Source organism: Lepidochelys kempii, chromosome 1 (assembly GCF_965140285.1).
Source record: "Lepidochelys kempii isolate rLepKem1 chromosome 1, rLepKem1.hap1, whole genome shotgun sequence".
NCBI classification, from domain to species: Eukaryota; Metazoa; Chordata; order Testudines; family Cheloniidae; genus Lepidochelys; species Lepidochelys kempii.
In genome coordinates this window covers 187,429,571-187,447,039 of record NC_136380.1, presented here as the reverse complement: position 1 = coordinate 187,447,039, position 17,469 = coordinate 187,429,571, and the positions used below count along the sequence as shown (strand labels likewise).

Here is a 17,469-nt window from a genome sequence, read left to right as displayed (position 1 = left end):
GGACGAAAGCAGGAATGTGTGTACATACCAAACTGTTAGGAAGAATACATGAAGGCTCAACTCTATTACCACCTTAATTATAGGCAGGATAGAGTCACGTGGCAAGTGGTAATTATTCCACTTCTCCTCCTCATTGATGATGAAAGTCAGAAGAGAACAATCGTGTTTTTATATTGTGCTGTCCATGTGTAGAGCTATATGGGTGCATGCATGTGCATACACATTTCCTTCCTTTCACTGCTCTTTGACGTAAACTGCTTTTAGGTTTATGGAATCTGATCCTATTCTGAATGGGTGGCAATACATAAGATACTGAACATAATAATTTGCAAATCATGAGTCAAACAGCCAGCAGATTTGCGTTAGATTAGAAAAAAGAGCAGATCACACTGTGTCCACATGCAATGCCTGTATCTTAACAGTACACAAAAAGAAGAGTGGTTGTACCAAAGACATTTGCATGTTAAATGCTCTGTAAGATAGGAGATCCATTGTAAAGTGTCTAAGATACTCTATGATCTGATCCAACTCCCACTGAAGGCAAGGGAGACTCCTACTGACATCAACAGGAGTTGATTTTGACTCTTCTAAGAAGTAGAAAGAGTGCAATTGCACTTCTTGAAGTGTGAATTGTTTTAACAACTTTCTGGGTCATATTTTTGTAAAAACTGGCTAACAAATCCAGAGCAGGCTGGTTACAGATGGATAACTATATAATGGATGCATTCATCGACCAGTCCGATTCCTCCTTTAATAATGTCTAATCTATAAGCGAGAGAGTATGTAAAAGACCAAACTGAATTTATTCTCAATATATGTGTCTGTGTACACATGTACATACAAACTGAAGATAATCCTATTCTTCCTCAAGACAACAGAGTTCAGTTTAACTGGCCATACCACAGTTAAATGGACATGTTAAGAGTTCACATTAGGGATTTTGCCCAAAGATAACAAGAAGATAATTGGAAATGCTATTATTTTTTGAACCAAATGTCATCAATAGCTAGGATCTGATGCAGTATTTAGTCTGTCCCAAAGCCTCTATTTCCATTACAAAAAGAGCTCCTTTCTGACAATTTTGTAAAGTATGGTTTCAAATTGGGAAGAAAACAATTTTATTTAGCAAAATATTACGTGTTGACAATTAAGGTAAATTGGAAGTCATTTGTGCCTCCATTATATGGCTCCAACTGCAATGGAGTTAAGATGTTCTGTTCTTTTATGAAAAAAATGGTCTTTTTGTTTTATTGAATGTTACTCTACTCCAAGAATATGCTTTATAGAGGACTTAGCACTTCTGCACTTTCAACACCTCAACCAGGAGGAAAAATGGAATCTGCTCCAGTGGACTGCTGGGTATTTTCTACTTAAACCAATAGAGGAACAACAAAAATTCTTACTCTTCAGTGATGTTCTTTATAATAGTAGCTACTTATTTTCAGAGGCCACAACTTAAAGGTATGGATGAACTATGCTTTATGCTGTGTGACCTCAGAGAAAACAGTAAATCACTATCACTGACCTAATCATTGTTACCGACGTGCAGAGAGAATTCCCTCAAGTTGTTTTGGTAACAGGCACTCCTCTGCTGCCCCCTGAGCACAAGGAGAGTCTCTTACTCCTCCTCCCTCTTTTTTTTTCCTTAAAAAGTTGCCTAAATTATTTTGATTTTTAAGAAGTCCATTGGAAAGACATCACCGATAGATCCAAGTTACATTTTGTTTTCATGTAATCGATAGACTAAAATAACCTCCTCCCATGCTGTATGGGGAAGAAGATCAAGAAAGGGATGAGGGTGGAGGGGCAGCGGAAAGCTGAATCAGCACAAAGGGAAGGCCATGTAACATGTGAGTTCATATATTGTTCCTACTTCTGTTGAGATTAATATCAAGATTTGTTATCCCAAAAGGGGCAACAAATGACGAAATGCATTTCCAAGTAAGTTAACATATGTATTATTACATACATCCTGAATGTTTTCTTTAGAAATCTCTCCATTATGGCCATAACAGCCAATTCACTTCCAGGTGAAATTCAAAGATGGAATTTTTGAAGCCTACAAGGGCATGTGATTCAAATTCCTGAAGAGAATGTCTCCATTTCTGGGCTGTATCACAACAGTTAAAATCTGATGGATGGTCTTATTAGTGACTTGAACACAGCTGTCCAGTATTACCAGCAGAGCATTTTCATATGAGGACCCTCTACTTTCCATTGTGTTCCCACTGATAGTCCATCAGAGCCCAAGTGTTATGGACTTCATGGCAAAGTGGTTTTTTGGGTCTGATATGGCTTTTAATTAATTTGTGTTACTTTACTTATTGAAGGCAGAGGATATATTTGAGTAGGTCTGGGGCAATGATGTGTTGTCATGAGTCTCCCAATTAAAACAATTTTTTAAAATGTAAAGTATATTGTACTTAGGCTCTGAGCACAATACAAAAACTATTATAAACCAGGATTTTTCTTATGTAGGGAGTATATCTCAGTACTAACTGGAACAGTGCGTGTGTATACATACACACACATGCATGTTATATATAGCATTCCCTGCATATACACTACGTAACAAGTCAGTAAATAAACTAATATTCTTTTTTAACTGGCTTAGGATTCCTCACAAAATTCACATTTGTCAGGAGACTCCATCTAAAGGTGAGTATGTGCAGGTGTGTGAACAGTACATGAATCTTTCATCCCTTAACTACTGGGGCAGAGGTCAACTGAGTGGTTCAGATTTGTCTGAACCAAACCTGAATGAGTTCTCTACCAAAATTCACATGACCATCACCCTTTTAAGACTTTTTCCTGAAGAAACATTTGTGTATCTCCCCTTCTTCATATCTTTTTTGGGGAGGTGTTTATTTCTTGTGTTTCTTCATACATATGTCCCTTCCTGGGCCTACTATACATATCCTAATTGTCCTTGGAGATTATAAAGTGAATCGGTCTGTCCCACTAGCTTTTACCTGCTATAAGATATGCTTGGAAATGAGAAAACAAGCCCAGACATCTACATATATGGAATTTTATGGAGTTGTGGTACAGAAAGATGACTAGATAACTTTCAATTTTCCCTTCCATGTACAAGGGCTTTAAGGAATTTCTTCTGGTCCTGGCCAATGAAACCTGATTTTATTTATTTATTTCTGTGTGTGCGCACGCGAAAGTCTATTGAATTCAAAATTCTCAGAGATAATCCCATAAAACAACAAAGGAACAGTCTATTCACTCAGTGATGGATTTAAGACAGATGATGACATTTATGGGCAACAGAAAACCATTTGTGCTAAGACATCTATATTGACTTGTATTTTTGGATTATAAAGAGTAAACTATCATCCTTTGTGGTGGAAAAGTAACCTCAACTGCAAAATAATGCCCTCAGCCGCTGTTGGCTAATTTTTGAATCTGTGGGACAATACTTTTCCACTCCAATCCTTAAATCCTCAGTCTCTAATTCACCAATCACTATTGAATATCCTTGTAGACACTTCAGTTTCTGTTGCAGTCATGATTAAGGTTTAAAACAGCAATTTCCACCACATTCCAATACCCGATCATTCATCCATCTCAAGTTATGAAAGAGTGTGCATGTATAGTCTTACTACGCAAATATAATGCCACTGCAACCTCATCTCTGGGTTCTTCTCCTCTGTCCTTTAACTAAAATAGTAGAGGTGACCAACGTCCACAATAGGAAACAATACTACCAATGATGAGCAGGGTCCAGGCAGACCTACTGAACAATAGGTCTACAATCAGACATTGACATGTTCTTTGATAGGAAATAAAAACACACTGGGCTTGAGCCAAGGGGGGAGTGGAAGGTGTGGTAGGATAGGACAATCTACTGCCAGTTCCCCAGGGCAAAAAGAAGTGCATTTCAGCCAAACCTCCCTGGACATGTGACTACTTAAAGTTTCCAATTTCTTTCAGAAGAGACCACTAAGAAGCTCCCTGGAGTCTGGGCCCCTTACAGGGTGATTGGTTAGCAAAGGATGAGGGAGGGAAAGTTTAAGGTGCTCACACCAAAGCCATGTGACCAATGCAAAAGGAATCAGGAAAAATCAATTTTTTTATAATAAATAACCATCCAAGCTGCATTAGTGTTCCAGATATGTATGCATCACACCCCCCTCTCAGCCACAAACCAACAAGAATGGGAAGTTAAAAATCATCTAGACAACTGATGGCACAGTCCCTTTGAACTGCGGAGAGAGGTTTTTATGCTGATTTAAGGCCCACATTCTTTGTATTTCCTAGATAAACGCATAGGACTCACCTCCCAGCCCCAGATCCATCAGAAAACAGAGGATACAGTGGAGAGGATATCATCCGAATGCCCTTTAACAAACAGGCTCTTGGTAAATTTTACTTTTAAGAGTGCCTGGAGGTGACTGGGAATTTTCAGACCCAAGTGCAAGCATTGTAGCTGCAGCGTTTCCTGCCCTCTTACTTGGCTGACTACAAGTCCCATGGGACTGATATTTCCTTTGGTAGAAACTATAGTCAATGCTATGGCCTCTAGACCAACATAGTGGGTAATCAGCATCTCCTCTTCCACTTCTCCCTCCCTGAATCATACCCATCTATACCTTTTACTTCTCCAAAGCTGTTACACTATGGGCAATTTATATTCTATATTATTCATAGCCCTAAAATCTTCTGCACAGACTGAAGTCACAGAGACTTCAATCACACCAGAATATTTAAATTTATTTAACCGGTAGGGTGGAGGAGTAGGGGACCACTTGGATTAGTAATCACCTGACATTGCCATTCTATGTACACACCAAAACAAACAAACAAAAAAAACCCTAGTTAAAAAAACCAAGTTAAGAGTCTGCCCCAAGGATATACAAATTATCAATCCCCCCCAAAAAAGATTAAAACAAGCAGCAACTTTTATATAAAATAAAAAACAAGACAAATGAAAAAGAAATTGTCAGTAGCATCTATCGCCTCTCTGCGTCTGAACTGCACTTATACAAACTAGTCCATTAGTACAGCAGCTTGCTAGAAATTGACTTTGGTTCAAGCTTAGTTTTAAAAAACAAACAAAAAAAAAATCAAGAACACATTACAAATGGTGGACGGACATTTGTTAGTTTCCCTGCTTGCAGTTCACTAGTTTTGAAATTTTATGGATAATTATTTTAAATAATCTGTGAAACAGGAAGGTGGAGAGAGAGAGTAAGACGTGAACAGAGAAAAACATGAGTGAGGGGAAGAAGAGATAAGAGTTTCTGCCATTTGAATATAAATGTAAATCCCACACACTTGGGTCACAGACCAAAGTGTATGTTGGGTTTAAGTTGCTGTCTTATTGATCTCAGGTGGTAAGAGACTCCAAGATCCCCCTTGATGATCAGCAAAAGCCAACCTAACTATATAAACTTGCTATCTTGAAACTCCCTGGTGACACCACCCCCCAACCAAAACCAAACACAGAGGGGGTGCTTGTGACACCCTCCCTGAGTGTAAATGTGTTTTAAACACATGGCAGAAACTTTTAAATCCAACAGGAATGGAAAGTTCAAAGTGAACTGCATTGCAGAGATCCAGTCTTCTCTTTAGAAATCTTTTTGGTTCAGAAACTCGATTGGTATATTAAAAAATATACATCACTAACCTCTGGAAACCTACTATTCTTTCTCATCCATTCTCATAAGCTCTCTGTTCTGAGATGCTCCTTGTTATGTGGATTGGAAACAACCCTAGAGACACAGCTACGTCAGCAAGCCAACACTGAGCCTCTAGTCAGAGATGCTTATTGCCATTTTGATCAAGGTAGCAACATCACTTCTCAGAGACCATGTGAGAACACCAAGATGTGTGCAAAGTCCCAGTGTTGACTAGATAGTCTGGTGTTATTTCCCACATCAGGCTGGACAATTCCAGCTGATTGGTCACTGTCTCTTATTTCCAAAGCACCAAGCAGGGTGGTAGAGAAAAAAAACCTACAAGCTATTTAAAACAGAACAAGGGCGCAAGGAAGCCGAGAGTGCTTTCTTACGATTGTGTTGGCATGAAATTGGCAGCAACTTCTGTTCCAACAGACCTGACATCTATCCCTGTAGATAGAAGCACTTGCCAGTGGAAAACTGTTCCAATGCAGCTTCCTGTACACAGCAAAAAACATGCAAGGGAATATTCCTTTGATTAGAGAAGCCAGTTTCACCTTTCAAAATCCTGTGCCAAGTCAGTTGCTAGGAAGCTTGGACTGTGGATGCCTTTAGATATTAGTGATATTGGCATCCTCAGGTAACTTTGCATTTCTAGGATTTTTTTTTTTTTTAAAAGGGGCAAAATCCTAACAATACAGCAAAACCACCAAAACAGATGTCTGAAATAGTCTGGGCTCTAAGTGCCAAATCCTGCTCATGCAACTCAGAGCAAAATTGGCCCTTTAGCCTAAGTAGTTGGATGAAGGAGAGCTGTAGTATAGAAGTTATTTCTACCTCCCTCACCATAAAAGCACAGACTAGCCTGGAGATTTGCACACAACTTGCTGCCTCTACATCGAGCTTCCTGCAAAAGTGGTGAAAATAATCTCTCTCTCTCTCAATACCTCTGTATAAGTCACTGTAAAACAAGTTCAAGGATGAGGAAACTGTGAGGAATACTCCCAGGAGATTAGGACAGGAAGCCTCCTCATGTTTCCCTCTTTCTCTCCCCTCTCCTCATGGTGTGGGAGCTCACTGAAAACGATCCAGGAGCAAAGACAAATGCGTCCAAACCATATATATAAAAATAATAATAATAATAATAACCATAATAATAATAGAGATACACCAGTAATACAGGCCTGCCTAAATTGTACCAGTTAAGAAAGGAACCCCCAACACGATTGATACGATTATAAACACCTTGTATGACATAACGGCCTGTACAACAGACCTATAAAATGATAATTAAAAAAAAAAAAAAAGATATTTAGACCAAAAGAACTAAGAAATCCCCTTCCTATGTTTGAGTTGATAACCCACCTTAACTTGTCATTGTGACTGCTGGAAATGATAAGTAGTCCTTTCACTTTTTTTTTTGTTTTTTTGTTTTTTGTTTTTTTACATTTTTGGTTAGAAAGCTCTCCGATCCATGAAGCGATCCTGAAAAGACAGTGTTTATTATAAAATTAGGCAAATGTCTGTCCCAGCTTTAAATCCTTCCTGTTTTGTTTTTATATTTTTCCGTCTCTCCCTTGTCCCCAGCAACATGGCGAGAGGAAGCCGATCACACTTTTCAGTTTATAAACCCAGCTGGCAGCCAATCCCACTGCAGAGTGAAACAGGCTGGTGGTAGCACAGCTCAGCCCGGCTCACTGTGCCTTGGAGGCAGTAGTGGTGGTGGAAGTGGCCCCACTGGCAGAGGCCACTGTGAAGAGAGAGTTCTGGATGGACTCAGCTGAGGTGGAGGTGGCATGAAGGCTGGCGACTGGTCCAGAGGCCCCTGCGGAAGCGGCAGCTGCAGAGACCAAGCTAACTGGGTTGCTGGTGAGCAGAGAAAGGTTCTGAGGGTTCAGGAACAATGGGGCAGTAACGATGTTAGGAGTACCTCCAGCATTGGCAAACACCAAGTTCCCAGTTGCATCCAGTGATGTTATTGGAAGAGAGCCACCAGATGCAAGAGCTAAAAAGGGAGAAAAGTGCAGGGAAGAGAACACTAGCATTAACAGCACAGAGGTATGCAGCAAAGTGCAACAGAACTTCAGTTTTCCCTCTTCTGAGCATAGCCTTCTTCCCATGACTAAAGATTTCTTCCTCTTACTTAAACGCAACATAGAAAGATTCACAAATCAGTTGAAAATGGGATTTGGCATTATCGAGGCAGGCAGAACTAAGCATGTAAGAGGGAGGATCCTCTCACTATCCTAAAGAATAGAGAAGGGTCGAAAAGAAGTTTTTTGCTATTCATTTTTACCTATATCTCCCTAACACGTGTCTATCTAAAAGGAATCCAGAGTTTGTTTTAACAAGATATGTTACATAAAAGAAAAGAATAGAGGTTATGAAATATTTTAATGCATTATATAGTGTATAATCCTAACTCATTTTCAAACTATCTGCAAAAAACTGCTTTTATCTGCTTCTGGAAAACCAGGATCTGTTCTACAGTAACTGTATGTTGTCAGCCTCATGCAGCTAAGTAACTGTGCAAGCACGTGGCATAATTCAACCATGTGGTACCTGATGTCTTTGGAGCATCACTTCACACTACCCAGATCAGCTGCAGTTGCCACCTGTTTGCGTTTTGGCTGGGAAAGGCTGAGCAGCTGAAGCTAAGCACAAGCTGTTTTTAAGTTTTGTAAAAATATAAAAATAAAGTTCCTATCTAGAATACAAATTAAAGGCATCTCGCTGGATATTTTCAAATCTTAAAAATATAAACCCGATCCCAAGTCATCTGATTGTTCTCAGAATTTCCCATCTGAATGTTCTCAAAGCATCAGCACAGGGTGAAATGTCTGGCACCAGGGAAACTGCCCTCCACTGTTCTGTCACCCTATAACAGGAGCCAGTACTTACTGAGAGAAAGCTCCCTGAGAGCACTGGATAAGATTTTGCAGAAACTGAAATGGCTCTAAGGGACTGATCCAAAACCAATTGAAACTGAAGGGAGTCTTTCCACTGACTTCAATGTGCTTTGGATCAGGACCTTAGTGGGGACATATTGCTCCATCCTACCGGCCAGAAAAAGGCCTATTCAAGGAATCTAGAAGCGAAAACATATTGACACAGAATGGGAGCCACTACAATATGAAGGTCACTTGACTTGTTTGAGTAAAGCCTTTTTAAATTTTGATGCACTTTAATAGTTACATACTACCTCAAAAATCTACCCAGGGTTCAATTTGCCATGAGATCTGCCCTCAGAATAACATTCTTCTTTGCTCTTTGAGCACTTGGTACAAGATTTTTTTTTTTTTTAAACTGAATAGTTAAATTTAGTTTATAAATAACTGGCCTGATTTTCAGAGGTGATGAGAACCCAAATGGTTCTCAGTAAAGTCAATGGAAATTGCTGGATGCGCCACACAAGAAAAAATCAGGCCACTCATTTAGACATTTAAATAAAGAATTAACTCCTTATTTTATGGATTTATAGCTCCTAAATAAGGACTTTAGATACACATTTTGAAAGTCTTGATCTTGGATCTTTGTGTTCAGGTTTCTTGTTCTCGGAACTGTTCTGCTATCAGCCTTGATCAAGACAACTATACTAAAGCATCTGCTAAACGAGCTGTAAAAAGAAGATCTCTAAACAGCCTGTTAAAATTGTTCCTCCATGTCCAAAATGAATGCAGTCCCTCCCCCCCACACCCCAGCACCACATTCTTCCTTATCACCACCACCAAATCCCTGAGATTGTATGCTGTCCTAACCTGCCTCCCAAGTTTGTATCTTACCATTCACAATTCTAAAAAAAAAAAAAAAAAATCATCTGTGTGCCATCTTTGTAAAGCTTCTGTCCCCGACTACTGAATTTTGGAGATGAGGAATGTCACCTCTTTTTTTGGCGAGTAAACCACACAAGTAACAAAATCAGTTATATATTAAAAGGAAGTTTACTAACCTTGAATGGTTGCCAGTGTACTGTTGCTCATCAGAGCTGGGCTGAGAGCACCACCTAGCGTCCCTGGATTGAGACTGAGTAAGGCACCTCTGTGATATCAAGAAAACAGACCAGGAGAGAGATCAAGGGAGGCTGTGTTACTATTCAGAGACCATCATATAGATAAAGAAGGTAGAATTCAAGGGTCTGATTTTTAAAAAAACAACATTTCCTGTAGTATTTTAATTTCTCCCATACCACAATGTGGTCTTCACAGCTGCCCTTCAACACTGTGCTTAACAACAAGTCTGAAGAACAGGCACCCAAAAAGCACAAGCTGCAGTTATTACTGCCGTGAATTACACTCACAGTGACTTCTTGGGCCACTGCAACTCTTTAGAGAGCTAGCAGAAGGAAATGAGAATAAAGAGAAACTGAAAGAACTACAAGGCATTTACAGCAATATTTTTTTAGTCACACAGCAGCAACAGAATGATTTCCAATAAATATTCAGGTGCTCTCCATCTTGCTCTGGGTCGAAAGGAACAGAACTGAACACAGGGGAACGAAGGGAATCTAAGATGCCAATTCAATTTAAAGTTAGCAACAGGGGTAGTGTAGTTTAATGGCTACAGCAAGGAAATAGTAGTCAGAGCTCCTTGGCTCTACACCCAGCTCGGCCACTGACTTAATGTATGACTGATCAAGTCACTAAACCTTTCAGCTTCCTCATCTATAAAATGGGGATAACACCGCTATAGGAGTGTTGCAAGGCTTAATTCATTAGTATTTGTAAACCCTTTGAGAGGTGTAGGTGAAAAACATAGTATTAAAAAATCATGATGAACAGAGCCCCTGTACTATTTTCTTCATTTATCATCTAGAATGCAAAGACAATCCTTACCCAGCTGCAAACTGTGAGGGTGCCATCAAGCCTGGGTTTAGCCCCGCTGCAGCAGCCATGGCAGCGAGACTTGCATTTGCAGGCAACTGTGCAGCGCCTTGTAGTGCGGCTGCTGCCGCTGTTTGCAACCCTGATGCCGTCACCATCACCTGGCTGGTCCCAAGAGGGGTGGACAAGGGAGTAGAGGTTGTCTGTGTTGTGCTGGTCTCACTGGCACTGGATGCCTCGGAAGTGGAGGCTGAGGCAGAAGGGGAAGGACTCAGAGAGGGTGAAGTCACTGCTGAGGAAGCTGGAGGTGCTGTAGAGATCACGGTTGCTGTGTTGTTGGAGGTGGTTTCTGTTGTGCCTGGAAGGAGGATTCCAGTTAGAACAGTCCAAAGCACAGGCATGCTTGAATAGAAACCCCTACCACCTGGACTCGACAGCACAGGAAAGAGGAAGTGAGACAGACATGTCTCTGTTGGACTGAAGGGCACAGTGAATTCAAGAATGGGGGACTGGTGAGTGTGGATTTCAAATCAAACTGACTCTTCAGGAGGAAGCTGGGTGGCTCAGGTTGGTAACGGGAGTGCCTTTTGCTTCTAGGTCACCAGGGGTGACGGTCTCAGCAGAAAGGCGAGACTGAACAGCCATGAAAAATGAATTACTCCAACATAGGACTGAGGCACATCGGCAGGGCAGTGTAAGGGAAGCTTTCTGTGGCAAAACAGAGGACTTCACTTTCTAGGACAGTCAGTCCAGAGTCTTCCATCAACACTGAATTGCTTTGTAATTAAAAAATTTTAAACAGGCAAGTGGGAGTGAGATGAGAGGAAGGAAATCAGACTGAAGTCAAATTGAGTATCTGGGCAGAGAGAAGGGAAATCCTCCATATTGTTTCTTCGCACCTGTATACCTAAGCTATATTTGTGAGCTCCCAGAGAATTCTTTGCTCCCCACAAAGCACTCCTTTGGTTCTCTATTTTTCACCTTCAGCTAGACAGGTTATGGGCATCTGAGACTCCTACACAACATGTCTTACAAGGATACAACAAATCCAAGAGCCAGTTATCTACAGAGATTTTAGACTGCAACGCAGGAGCACCAAAAATCTCAAAATATTGTTCACCTTAAAATCTTTATCTGTTCGATATGTAGACACCACCAATAATCCACTGAACTTCCATTCTATCATTTGAATTCGTTATCCCTGACTGCAATGGTTTTCTGAAACACCTTCTGTGCTGATACAGCTTAGGTTGTATCTTACCTGTGACTGACAGACTAGTTACAGCAGCACTAGTCAGAGGGAGCACAGGGTTGACAGTCAGGGTAGTAGCTGCACTGCTTGTCACAAGGCTTGGCGTGGTTGCCACCTACAGGTTAGAAGAGAACATAACTGTACAACTCGTAAGAAGGAAAAGAGTTACCTGACTTGCGTTCTTATCTTCTCATCCTCAACCAAAGATAAGGATGGGAAATCCTACACATTTTTTTAAATTCATTCGATTGCTTTAGTACTTGAACAGGCAGAGTCTGGGACCACATTAGTGACATTTGCTCCACTCATGGACCTGACAACGAGCAGCAGCAAATCCACCACACACATACTGTCCCAATAGCTTAGTGGTGGCTCATCAGGAACTAACCATCAACATCCAGCATCTCAGGATTTCCAATTATCCTCATTTAACAAGAGGCAAGTGTTCAAGGAGACTTTCTCAGAGAGAGGAAACTTAGGGGACCCAATAAAAAAATTTTTGTACATGCTTTTTCTGATACTTCTCAAGCTCCAATTCACTTCCTCTAGTTGAAGGCACTCCAAGCACCAACGCATCCTAGTCTTATTTGTCAGATAGGTGTTTTACCATTGTTAAAAGTAGTGTCTTGTTTCACCTTTATCAACCAAATTATCTGAACTTCACTTCTGTGTGTTTTCTTGGTTTGAAGGACCTCTTTCAGAGCATTCAAATGAAATCAACTGCCTTTACTTCTGGACAACTTAATGGAAGAAAGCTATAAATAAACTGAAGGGAATTCAGAGAAAATCAACCAACGTGATTAATGGGCTGAAGGGATTGATTTATTAGGAAAGATTAAAAATTAAATATCCATATCAAGGACTAGAAGTGTATGTATGTACATCCAAGACATGCTAATTGTCTATAAATATATGAAGCATATACACATCAATGAAAGAAAGTGATCATCAGTTATACCCTCTTGGACAACCCAAAATAAGACTAAGGGATAGCACTAAACCAAAGAAAATGTACATAAATGATTAGGAAATCTTTCTAATAGGGAAATCTATAAGATTGCTGAATATACTCTTAAAGGAAGTGACGACTGTCGTTTGACGTGTTTAAAACTAGGCTGGAGAAGGATGAACCTGTTAGCATTTTGCTCTAACACTCTATGAACAAAAATAAAAAGAGAAAGAGCTAGAGCTGCAGCACATCTCCTCATCAACACAGGCTACTGCGAGCACATTAAACCTGTCCACCATGCTCTACGCTGGATTCCTACAGAACACAGAGTCAAGTTCAAGGTCTTGGTCCTTATCTTCAAGGCTCTCAATCGCCTGGGCCCAACATAGCTGCAATAGTGCCTAAAACTCCCAGATGAAAAACCAGGGTTGGCACTTCTGCTCCTTAAGCGTAAAGTAACTTTACACCACAATGTAAAACTTGTGGTTGCAAGTGACAGAATCTTCTCAAGGGCTTGTCTGAGAACTCCCACAGGAACTAAAACCTCACAAAAAAAAAAAAACACAAAAAAACACAAACCTCACCACCTTCTGCTCCAAGTGCAACATGCAATTCTTCAACCTTGCCTTCTCTAACAAATACACAGCAACATGTATAAAAAACAGAAGAAAACCCCTTCTAAAACAAACACTACACTGCACACACACAATTTCATCCCTGAGAAGAGGATGACAGAAAGAACAAACCACACATGACAGATGTTAGTCATGACATTTAATACACTACTGTATGGTGCTCAGATACAACAATGATGAGGGCAGTATAAAATCCTATATAGAATAGACTAGCTATAGGCTACATGAAATCCACAGACTTCATATAATCAGAAGCTCAGTTACCTTGTCTAGATAACAACAGCCATCCCTGAATAATGGTGGCATGGAGTTCAAGGAGCGCACTTTGTTTACGGATGTTTTCAGTACGTTTGTGTTTACCTTAGCCAAATATAAGGTTTAGAAAATGAGTTACAAAGATTAGCTGAAGTGTTTTTTCACTTTGATATACATTAACCCTGCCACAAAGGGACAAAAATAGTAGAATCGGGTTTGGGTGACAGTCTGCCAACTACCGCCTAAAAACTGATAGGATCTACTGCTGATCCAATGCATTAACGTGACTGGAACAAGATGGAAAGGATGGAACTGGGTAACATTTTTTTCCTTTTAAAGAAAGGGTTTTGGATAAGTACACCGATCTGGAACTATGTGAATTATGATTTCTTAGCATATGTCCAAAGCAGTAATATAAACTGCATCTTTGTGAGTGGTATTTAGTCAGCTGTAAATTACTGCCAGATCAAGTTAGAAGTTCAGTTTGCGTATTTAAATAATGCATTCACACTGGCTGATTTGTAAGATTTACCTTTTGTTTATAGTACACAGTGGGAACCAGTAAATATAGTATTGAAAATGCCAATTAAGTATGTCAGTTACATTTGTGAGCATAAGTTTGCTGCACAGAGCAGGTGAAAAATGTGTGTAATTCCCATTATTGCCAGGAGGAGAGGAGTGACTGATCTTTTCCAATGTGCTGAGCCATCTTCATTTCTTGATTCTTACCAGTGAGGTTGGGCAAGGGAAAATTGCTTTGATGGGAGAGCTGCTGGTTCCACCACTACTGGGTGGGTTGATCCTTTTCTCCTTCTGGCGCCGGTTACAGAACCAAACGCGGATCACCTCCTTCTCCATGTTCAGCTGGTCAGCTATCAGGGTGATCTCCTCCGAGGTAGGCTTTTGGTTCTGAAAAATGAGAAATATCTGAAAATCATGGAAATTACTTTGATGAGTGCTGCATTATGGGTCCAGCATAGCAGGATTCTAAACTAAAGAGCTGGAGGAAGGAACAACATATAGCTGGAATAGACCTTCCTGTTTTATCAAAGCAGATGTTGTCAGGAATGGATTAAGCAAAAGTGGGACCTGATGGACCATCCTCCCAATCCCCTAACCTCAGATGGACACTTCTTCCTGTTCAGAATCCCGAACACTCAGAACTCCCTTCTTCTCATCCAGCCCCTCCCCAACTAAACAGACCCTTTTTTCTTCCTACCTGCCAACTCCCAAGTTTGTCATTTTACAGTTCTGTCCCAGCTCCCCAAATGCTCCTTCTTCTAAGTTGCCCCCAAAACCTCTTCTGCTTTGTCCGAGGTAAGCCCTCTCCCTGAAATGCCTCCTTAACTACACTTTCCCAACATGACTGCTACTGAACATGGATTTTTCCTATAGCACTTCCTGAGCTAGATTCTCTTTTGTGTTCAAGCAGACAGGGTGCCACTTACTGCTCCCTGACATAGGGGCTGGTCTGTGCCAGCCCCATCGTTAGTGTGAGATGCCTTGGGCCTGCACTAACCTACACCACTTGCCTAGGGTCTCTAAGGGACCCTGGGCCAGAGGAAGTCCAGCAAAGCAAAGCTCTGCTATGCCCAACATGTCCCCTAAACTGGGGTGTGGCTGGTGTTAGAACTGGCTGTGCTGGCTCTGTGCCACTTGAAAGTTCCCTTCCATCAGGACAATTCTCGACAGGTCATGTGTGTCCACAATCTGGCCCCCCACCTCCATCTTTCTGGTCACAAGAAACACTAGCGGAAGCTGTGTTCAGTGTAGCTGGGTAAGGGAGTTAAAGCTCATGTGTTTCTTTCAGAGAGAAGGGAATAATCATAATTTCTGGAGGGCAGAAAGCCAGGGATGAAGCCTGAGACCTTGCAGGAAGGGGAGATTCTTTCATCACTTCATGGGAAAGGCGGAGGTAAAAAGGGCTAGCACCAGTGATGATCAGATGCTCTGCAAGTTGTCAGTACAGAGAGCACAACAAAATGATGTTCAGGAGGCCCCCTGCAGAGGTGGGACTTGGACTCTAATTTATCCTGCACTTGTGACTACAGTACTTAAATTACCAAAGTTACACACAGTCAACTAAGAGTCTAAACATAAATGATGTTTGGTTCTCTTTCCACCTTCCCCAAGTGCACAGACGCTTATTTCCTTTTCTTTTCTCCTTCCTGGTGTGCACAATATCACGCCTTAATCTACTGCTTGATATCCTTTGACTAAGAAACTAAGGGAAAACAGCTGTCAAGAACCAGTGGGACAGCACTTACATTTTTTAATTTATTAAAATTAGGTAAATACAGATCATTCTGCTTGGTACAATATTTACTATTCCCCCTTCCTTGGTACATACACTTTACTAAGTGGATTGAAAGATTGCCTAAGTATGGCCCTCTCTGAGCCTCTCATGAAATTATACTCTTCTGGGGGCTGGGCCTTTAAGGGAAGTCAAGGACCAGACTACTCGTGACAGGCTCCTGTAAGGGAGAATGAGCCAATTTAGTTACTTTTAAGTAATGAAATCCCTTGGTGGTTGGTTGGCAGCTAATTAATGAGCATGATAAAGGGCTGGCTCCTAGAGACAGAAAATTTGTGAGGAAAGTAGCTCTTGTGAGAGCTCAACAGAACCAGGGGCCTGGAAGGCACGGTCTGAGGGACAGGGAATTCCGAAACAGTGGCAGGAAAACCAACTCCATGTTGCCCCAGAAAAGAGGTGCAGCTGATAGATAGCCACAGACCTCTGGCTCTGGGGAAGGATTATTCCCAGACAGTGGCAAGAAGTCTAACTTCAGGGAAAGGAGCTGAGCCGACAGAACCTTGCTGTACAGGAATGGTGGACCCAGATGAGAACAAACTCAAACGGTCTCCCAGCTAAGACGCTGGGGTGAAGTTTTGCTTGTATTTTCATTGAGCCTTTGGTTAATAAACAGACCTCTCATTAGGGGTATTGTTCCATACGTAAAGCTTCACTGAACTTGTTGATGACATTAGGGGAAACTGAGGGAGCAACTACAGCACCACACTTGGCCAGTTGAAGTGCTATAGGGCAAGTACACCCTGTGACAGATATGTTGTAACTGTTTTGCAATACACTTTCACAAGTCACTACAGATTTCCCCACCCTTTGACAACAACAATCTGCCCACAACATACAGATTGATACACCTGCAAATGTATGAACACACAGACCAACACAGCTAAAGATATCAGCACATACATACAACAACTAACTTATATTGTGCTTTTCAGTTGAGGATTCTACAAACCTTGTTTTATATCTGAGGAAACAGACGCACAGCGATTATATGATTTGCCTAAGATATCTCAGCAAATCTGTGACAGAACACAAGGGATGAGAACTGTGGAGTTCTGACTCCCAGTCCCCTGTTCCAACAACTAGATGACAGACACACACTGAAGATATACTACTTTAAATATTTAATGTCTATTATGTTTAATATGCATCTTAAATATATTATTTCTTATATTGTATCCTCAACAATCATTGCATATCTTTCAATGTCTGCTTAGTGCAGCTCCTAGCTGCAGAATTCTTTTCACCTTAATGGACATGTTCTTGAACAAAGCCACTATTCTATTTTATTACAAATTGGCTGAGCAGAGCAACTGATTCACTGACCTCCAGAAAACTCTTCTCTAAGGCCACACGTATGTTGGTCTCTATGCTGGTGCGTTTCTTCCTCCTACGGTTCAAGCCCTCAATCCCCAGCCCCGGGGAATTCAGGGCACTTGGGCTGGAGAGAGCTGAATCAGATGAGAGATTTTCTGAAACAGAACAGAAGACAGCATGTATCAGTAAGAGACTTTGTGTCAGTGCACTGCAATCCAATTAAAGGATCCCACACATTCTACCAGTGTAAGAGATGGCAGAATGTACCCCATATTCATTCCAGACCTGGGTGGGCTCCTT

General features: G+C 41.0%; 1 protein-coding gene across 10 annotated transcripts in view; it reads right to left on the bottom strand.

The window, feature by feature from the left end:
- Window positions 1–257: 257 nt before the first annotated feature.
- Window positions 258–17,469, bottom strand: part of POU2F1 (POU class 2 homeobox 1) — a 181,965-nt gene continuing 164,753 nt past the window's right edge. For all 10 annotated transcript variants that reach the window (XM_073304768.2, XM_073304795.2, XM_073304805.2 and 7 more), the window contains 6 exons: window positions 17,179–17,324; window positions 14,271–14,450; window positions 11,712–11,817; window positions 10,463–10,808; window positions 9,580–9,668; window positions 258–7,635 (listed from right to left, as the gene is read on the bottom strand). In XM_073304768.2, the coding sequence (XP_073160869.1) occupies window positions 7,325–7,635; window positions 9,580–9,668; window positions 10,463–10,808; window positions 11,712–11,817; window positions 14,271–14,450; window positions 17,179–17,324 (1,178 nt within the window). In that variant the 3' untranslated portion in view covers window positions 258–7,324. The remainder of the gene's footprint in view (window positions 7,636–9,579; window positions 9,669–10,462; window positions 10,809–11,711; window positions 11,818–14,270; window positions 14,451–17,178; window positions 17,325–17,469) is intronic.